At 39.7% G+C, this 7907-nt stretch overlaps 1 protein-coding gene across 1 annotated transcript; it reads left to right on the plus strand.

Moving 5' to 3' along the window:
* Positions 1–6198: 6198 nt before the first annotated feature.
* Positions 6199–7644, plus strand: LOC100345375 (melanoma-associated antigen 10). The gene has a single exon (XM_017350115.4). The coding sequence runs from the start codon at positions 6258–6260 to the stop codon at positions 7419–7421; it is 1164 nt and encodes a 387-aa protein (XP_017205604.1). The 5' UTR covers positions 6199–6257; the 3' UTR covers positions 7422–7644.
* The last annotated feature ends 263 nt before the right edge of the window (positions 7645–7907 follow it).

A 7907-nucleotide genomic window follows, 5' to 3' on the forward strand; every position in this document is an offset into this window, starting at 1 on the left:
TGTCCATTTCACTTCAACAGATTTCTTTTTTGGTGCTCGGTTAATTGTCACCGATCAGGGAGAACATATGATATTTGTCCCTTTGGGACTGGCTCATTTCACTCAGCATGATGTTTTCCAGATTCCTCCATTTTGTTGCAAATGACTGATTTCATTTTTTTTTACTGCTGTATAGTATATTCTATAGAGTACATATCCCATAATTTCTTTATCCAGTCTTCTGTTGATGGGCATTTAGGTTGATTCCAGGTCTTCGCTATTGTGAATTGAGCTGCAATAAACATTAATGTGCAGACAGCTTTTTGTTTGCCAATTTAATTTCCTTTGCATAAATTCCAAGGAGTGGGATGGCTGGGTTGTATGGTAGGGTTATATTCAGTTTTCTGAGGAATCTCCAGACTGATTTCCATAGTGGCTTAACCATTTTGCATTCCCACCAACAGTGGGTTAGTGTCCCTTTTTCCCCACATCCTCGCCAGCATCTGTTGTTGGTAGATTTCTGTATGTAAGCCATTCTAACCGGGGTGAGGTGAAACCTCATTGTGGTTTTGATGTGCATTTCCCTGATTACTAGTGATCCTGAACATTTTTTCATGTGTCTGTTGGCCATTTGGATTTCCTCTTTTGAAAAATGTGTAATGTTTCCCTAGGAGGAAATCACAAATGAAAGTCAGGGTGGAGGCATGACTAGAGGAAGTTGTTTAGGTTGTTAAGGAAACTTTTCATGTGTTTTTGCTCTTTTTGCCTTATGCCTCAGTCTGGTTTAAAAACTTGTGTCTGGTGAATGGTGGAACAGTGTGGAACAGTGTCATAACCAATTTGATGATTTATTAATCACAAAATAATTATAAATTTCTAGTTTTAAAAAAATATATATGCACACCACAATTTCATTATCCATGGATGTTGTAGTTGACTCCTTATCTTAGTTAGCTACTTTGAGTTGAGCTGCTGTAAACATGGGGGTACAAATAACTCTTTCATATGATGATTTAATTTCTTTGAGTAAATTCCCAGGAATGGATTGGCTGGGTCATAGAGAAGATCTATTTTCAGATTTATGAGGAATCTCTATATCGTTTTCCATAATGGTTGGGGTGGTTTACATTTCCACCAACAGTGTATTGGGGAACCTTTCCCCGCATCCTCTCCAGCAGTTGTTAATTTTTGATTTTTGGATAATAATCATTCTCACTAGGGTGAAGCTAAACCTCACTATGGTTTTTATTTGCATTTCTCTGATAGCTGGTGATCCTGAGCATCTTTTCATGTGTCTATTGTCCATTTGTATTTCATACTTTGAAAAATGCCTGTTTATATCCTTAGCCCACTTCTTAACTGTATTGTTTGTTTTGTTATCGTCAAGTTTCTTGAGCTTCTTATATATTCTGGATGTTAACCCTTTATCAGATGTATTATTTGCAAATATTTTCTCACATTCTGTCAGTTGCCTCTTTGTTAACTGTGTTCTTTGCTGTGCAGAAGCTCTTTATCTTGATGCAATCTCATTTGTCTATTTTTGCTTTGATTGCCTGTGCTTCTGGGTTTTTATCAAGAAGTCCTTTCCTAGGCCAGTTTTTTGCAGTGTTTCCCCTATGGTTTTCCTTTAGTAATTTGTTGGTTTCAGGTGTTATGTTTAGATCATTGATCCACTGTGAATTGATTTTTGTATAGGGTGTAAGCTAGGGGTCTTGTTTCATACTTCTGCATGCTGAAACCTGATTTTCCTAGCACCGTTTGTTGTAGAGAATGCCCTTTCTCCAGGAAATGACTTTAACTCATTTGTCAAATATTAGTTGCTTGTAGATGCATGGATTAATTTCCTGGATTTCTAGTCTGTTCCAATGGTCAAAACATCTATACTTTTGCTAGCCCTAAGCTTTTTTGATAACTGCCCTGTGTAATATTTCTTAAAATCTGGGATTGTTATGACTTAAGCTTTATTTTTTTAAAGATGTATTTTATTTATTTGAAAGACAGAGTTACAGAGAGAGGTAGAGACAGAGAGAGAGGTCTTCCATCCACTGGTTCACTGCCCAGATGGCTGCAACGGCTGGAGCTGCTCCGGTCCGAAGCCAGAAGCCAGGAGCTTCCTCCTGGTCTCTCACGTAGGTTCATGGGCTCAAGCACTTGGGGCATCCTCCACTGCTTTCCCAGGCCATAGCAGAAAGCTGGATCAGAATAGGAGCAGCCAGGACTAGAACTGGTGCCCATATAGGATGCCAGCACTTAAGGCCAGGGCTTTAACGTGCTGCGCCACAATGCCGGCTCCTTAAGCTTTATTTTTATTGTTCAGGATTTTTTTAGTTATTTGGATCCTCTTCTGATTCCATATGATTTTAGGGTCATTTTTTAAGATCTGTGAAGGACGTCTTTGATTGGGATCACATTGAATCTGTAAATTGCTTTGAATAGTGTGGACATTTTGATGATAGTCTTCCAGTCAATGGTCATTAAAGATTTTTCCATTTCTTTTTGCCTTCATCTATTTCTTTCCTGCAATTTTCATTGTAGAGATCTTTCACATCTTTGGTTAAATTTATTCCAAACTAATTTTTTGGTAGCTATTATGAATGAGACTGATGTTGCAAGTTCTTTGTAAGCCATGTCATTGCTTTGTATAAAAAGGGTATTGATTTTTGAGTTTTGATCTTATATCCTCCAAATTTTCCAAGTTCTCTTATGAGTTCTAATAATTTCTTAGTGGAATTTTTGTTCCCATACATGTAAGATGATATCATCTGCAACCAGGCATAATTTGACTTCCTCCTTTCTCATATGTATCTCTTTAATTTCTTTTTCTTGTTTAATGGCTCTAAAACTTCCATAACTATATTTTTTTTGACAGGCAGAGTGGACAGTGAGAGAGAGAAAGGGATAAAGGTCTTCCTTTACTGTTGGTTCACCCTCCAATGGCTGCTGCAGCCGCACACTGCGCTGATCCGAAGTCAGGAGCCAGGCGCTTCTCCTGGTCTCCCATTCGGGTGCAGGGCCCAAGGACTTGGGCCATCCTCCACTGCACTCCCGGGCCAGAGCAGAGAGCTGGACAGGAAGAGGGGCAACCAGGACAGAATCTGGCGCCCCGACCAGGACTAGAACCCAGTGTGCTGGCACCGCAGGTGGAGGATTAGCCAAGTGAGCTGCGGCACGGGCCTCCATAACTACATTAAATAGTAATGGTGAGATGGGCATACTTTTCTTTTTCTAGATCTAGCGGAAATGCTTCCAGCTTTTCCCCATTCAAAATGATGTTGGCTGCATTTGTCATATATTGTGTTGAAGTATGATCTTTCTATACCCAATTTGCTAAAGTATTTCTATCATGAAAGGATGTTGTATTTTATCAAATACTTTCTCTGTATATTGAGATTAATCATATGATTTTTATTCTTCAATTTGTTAAAGTGATATATCATATTTATTGATTTGTGTATGTTAAAAAATCCTTGCATACCAGGGATTATCCACTTGGTCTGAGGGAATGATTTTTCTGAATTCAATTAGCAAGTATTTTGTTGAGGATTTTTGCATCCATCCTCATCAGGGATATTGGTTTATCATTCTCTTTCTTTATTGTATGCTTTTCTGGCTTTGGAGTTAATGGTGGTGCTGGCCTCATAGAAGGAGTTTTGCTGGATTCCTTCCATTTCAATTGTTTTGAGAAGAAAAGTAGGGATTTTGAGAATTGGAATTTTAGTTTGAGAATTGGAATTATTTCTTTAAAAGTTTAGTAGAATTCAGCAGTGAAGCCATTGAGTCCAGGGTTTCCTTTGATGGGAGGTTCTTTATTACTGATTCAATCTCTACCTTGGTTATTGGTATATTTAGATTTTCTATGTTTTCAATTTTGGTAGGTAGTATGTGTCCAGAAAACTAATCATTTCTTCTAGATTTTCTAGTTGGTTGGCATGTAGTTGTTACTGATGATTGTTTTTATTTCTGTTGTATCTGTTGTAACATCTTTTTATCTCTGAATTTATTCATTTTTTTTTTTTTTGCTTAGTTGGGCCACTGGGCTATCAATTTTGTTTATTTTTCAAAAACCCAGCTATTCATCTCATTGATGTTTTGGATCACTTTTTTGTTTCTATTTTGTTTATTCTCTAATTTTTAAAAATTATTTCCTCCTAATAATTTTTGGTTTGGTTTCTTCTCATTTTTCTAGATCCTTGAGATGTATTGTTAGATTATTCATTTGATGTGTATCCAATTTGCTATAGGCATTAACTGGTGTAAACCTTCCTCTTAACTATGTTTTTTCTGTATTCCATAAAGTTAATTTTTAAGAATTTTGTCATTTATAAATTATAAATTATATATTTCTTATATACTGTTTTAAGAGTATATTGAGGGCTGGCTCTCTGGCATAGTGGGTAAAGCTGCTGCCTGTATCGGCAGCATCCCATATGGGCGCCGATTTGAGTCCCCACTGCTCCACTTCCAATCCAGCTCTCTGTTATGGCCTGGGAAAGCAGTAGAAGATGGTCCAAGTCCTTGGTTCCCTGCACCTGCATTGGAGATCCAGAAGAAGCTCCTGGCTTTTGGCTTCGGATTGGCACAGCTCTAGCCCTTGCGGCCATCTGGGCAGTGAACCAGCAGGTAGAAGAACTCTCTCTCTCTCTCTCGCTCTCGCTCTCACTCTGCCTCTGTAACTCTGCTTTTCAAATTAATTAATTAATTAATTTAAAAAGTATACTGATACATTTTACCATATACTCTCCCAACCCCGCCTGCTTTCTCACTTCCACCCTTCCTCCTTTTCTTTTTTTTTTTTTAATTTTTTTAAAGACTCATTTATGCATTGGAGAGGCAGAGAAACAGAGAAGGAGGGACAGAGAGAAAGGTCCTCCATATACTGGTCTGCTCCCCAAACAGCCACAAAGGACAGAGCTGGGTCATTACAGAGTGAGGAGCTTCCTCCAGGTCTCCCATGAGGCTACAGGGGCCCAAGTACTTGGGCCATCTTCCACTGCCCTCCCAGGCCATAGAGAGCTGGATAGGAAGAGGAGCAGCCAGGGCATGAACCGGTGCCCATATGTGATGCAGGTGCCACAGGCAGAAGCCTAGCCCATCATGCCATAGCATTGGCCTCCTCTTTTTAATTTTTACAATGGCATATTTTCATTTTTCTTTATAAAATCAAGCTTATAAACCCTCCACTACATACAGAATTCAACAAGTAGTAAGTCAAAAAGACACTGTTCCTCAAGCATATAGACAAGGGCTATCAAAGACACTAAAATCTCCAAATGTCAATTTCACTCATACATTTAACATTTTTTGTACTCTGTGTATTAATTACCACAAATCATGGAAAACTGCCTTTTACAACAAAATGGATGCAACTGGAGCCCATTATGCTTAGTGAAATAAATCAGTCCCCCAAAGGCAAATGTCATGTGTTATCCCATAAATTTTGATATGTTGTATTGTCATTTTCATTCATTTCCAAGAATTTTTAAATTTCTCTTTTGATTTCTTCTGTGACCCACTGTTCATTTATGAGCATGTTGTTCAGACTCCATGTGCCTGCATTTTTTCTAAAGTTTCTTAAGTTGTTATTACCAGCTTAATTTTATTGTGGTCAGGAATGAACATGGATGATTTCAATTTTTTTAAAATTTGTTGAGACTTGCTTTATGGTCTAGCATGTGGTCTATCCTAGAGAAAGTGTCATGCACTGTATTCTGCAGCTGCCAGATGAAATGTTCTGTAGGTAACGATTAGGTCCATGTTTAGTCCATAGCGAAGATGAGTTCTGTGCTTGCAGCCCTGAATCTGAGAGGCCCTCTCAGTTCTTTTTAAAGGGACTCCAGGAATAAAACATAAGGTCCCTGGTCTGAGTCACGTACCTTGAATCACAGAACAGAAGAAGCCTGAGGTTTGTTAGGAAATAAGGTGAGATGCAAACTTTGAATGTGTAGTGGAGGTATATACACCCTCAGAAGAGAAGAGACCCCATAGCACCTGACCCCACAGGTAGTACAGGTAGTGCAGGCTGGTTTCATGCCCTCTGAAGAGCTTTGTCACATCCTTCCCTAGGTTCCGAGCAGACAGGCTGGACCAGAAGGACAGAATACCTGTGAGGTCCTAGGACATCAACTAAAGAGAACTGTAAGTTGACCTTTCCAGATCCTTCATGGGTGAATATATTAGGCAAGACCACTCACACTGTCCCTTTCTCTCACAGGCTGGTAGGATTCTGTCACCCACAATCCTGGTCATATTCTTGCCTGCTTCCTCCAGTAAGAGTCATCATGCCTCGCTTTGCAAAGTGCCCACGCCTCACCCTGGAGCAAGAGTTTCAGGATTCAGATGAAACACAGCAGCTGAGTGTTGAAGAGGTTTCCGCAGCTGAAGAGGAGGAGAATATTTCCACTATTTCCTCTTTTAGCTTCTCTAGCCTGTCCTCCTGCTCTTTGCCTTTAACTCTTTCTGCTTCCTCCTCCTCTTCTCTGATCCCTAGCACGCCAGAGACGGATGATAAACCTGCTTCTGGGCTGCTGAATCTTTCCCATTGTCCTCAGACCTTTTACTCCTCTTCCATTTCATGCAGTATATCAGAACAGCCCAGCAGCCTAGCTGAGGAGAGTTCAAGCATCTGGCAGGCCTCCCAAGACACTGATTTCTTGCCCAAAGACTCAGTAGAAGAAAAGGCGACCCAATTGATGAATTTCCTGATTCTGAAATATCGATTGAAGGAAGCTGTCACAAAAGCAGAAATGCTCGAGTTTGTCATTGAAGACTACCAGGACCAATTTCCTGGGATCTTTGAGAGAGCCTCTAAGTGCTTGGAGGTGATTTTTGGCATTGACATAAGGGAGGTAGACCCTCCTAGTGACTTTTATGTCCTTGTCAACTCACTAGGCCTCACGTCTTGTGAGATGTTGAGTGACGACTTTAATATGCCTAAAACCGGCCTTCTGATAGTTATCCTGGGTGTGATATTCATAGAGGATAACCGTGCCTCTGAGGATAGTATCTGGGAATTCTTAAGTATGTTGGGAGTGTATCCTGGGAGGGAGCACTTCATCTATGGGGAGCCCTGGAAACTCATCACCAATGATTGGGTGCAGGAAAATTACCTGCAGTACCAGCAGGTTCCCGATAGTGACCCCCCAAAATACGAGTTCCTGTGGGGACCAAGAGCCTATGTTGAAACTAGCAAAATGAAAGTTCTGGAATTTTTGGCAAAGGTCAATGAAAGTGATGTCATTTCCTTTACCTACTGGTATGATGAGGCTTTGAGAGACGAGCAGGAGAGATCCCAGGACAAGGAAGGCTGTGTGGATAGCACTACTGCATGTTCATTGCTCAGCACTGATCAGCAGTTTGTCCTATCCCAGGTGAATAGTGAGGCAGATCCTTCACCCAGTCTTTGGAGAGAGTGGTTGGAAGAGAGCTGTCAAGTTTCTAAATAGGTGGCAGTCAGGTTTAAGCAGGAGAGTGCATATTATATGATAACTTTGTGTTCCTGTTTTATAGGGATGATCTGATGGTTTGTATGTTTTTCTTGACATTTTTCACCTATTGTTCCTGTTAGTAGAAGATAATGTATACCAAAACCCAGTTAGATGGAATAATGGGTTCCAGTGTTATAAGCACAGTGGGATGACTATTGTCCACAATAATGTGTTGCATACTGTGAAAAGAACTGCTATAGAGGAACACCTAGACTCCAAACAAAGAAAAACTATGAAAATGGCAACTGCCTGTTTTGTTCATTTATGCTGTGTATGGAAATATTGAACTGTGTCCCTATAAAAATGTACAAGTATTTCATGTTAATTAAATATAATAAAGACTGAAATAAACTTATTGCCTTAGAATCTGTGTTTATGAATGACATGTACACAGTTGATATTTAGCAGGTGTGGAGAAATTATGGAGAAAAATACATGACTAGT

This window comes from Oryctolagus cuniculus, chromosome X (assembly GCF_051225735.1).
Source record: "Oryctolagus cuniculus isolate XC-2025 breed Fujian yellow rabbit chromosome X, ASM5122573v1, whole genome shotgun sequence".
NCBI lineage: Eukaryota > Metazoa > Chordata > Mammalia > Lagomorpha > Leporidae > Oryctolagus > Oryctolagus cuniculus.

Coding starts and splice junctions, on each gene's coding strand:
- LOC100345375 (XM_017350115.4), top strand. CDS start 6,258: ATGCCTCGCTTTGCAAAGTGCCCACGCCTCACCCTGGAGCAAGAGTTT.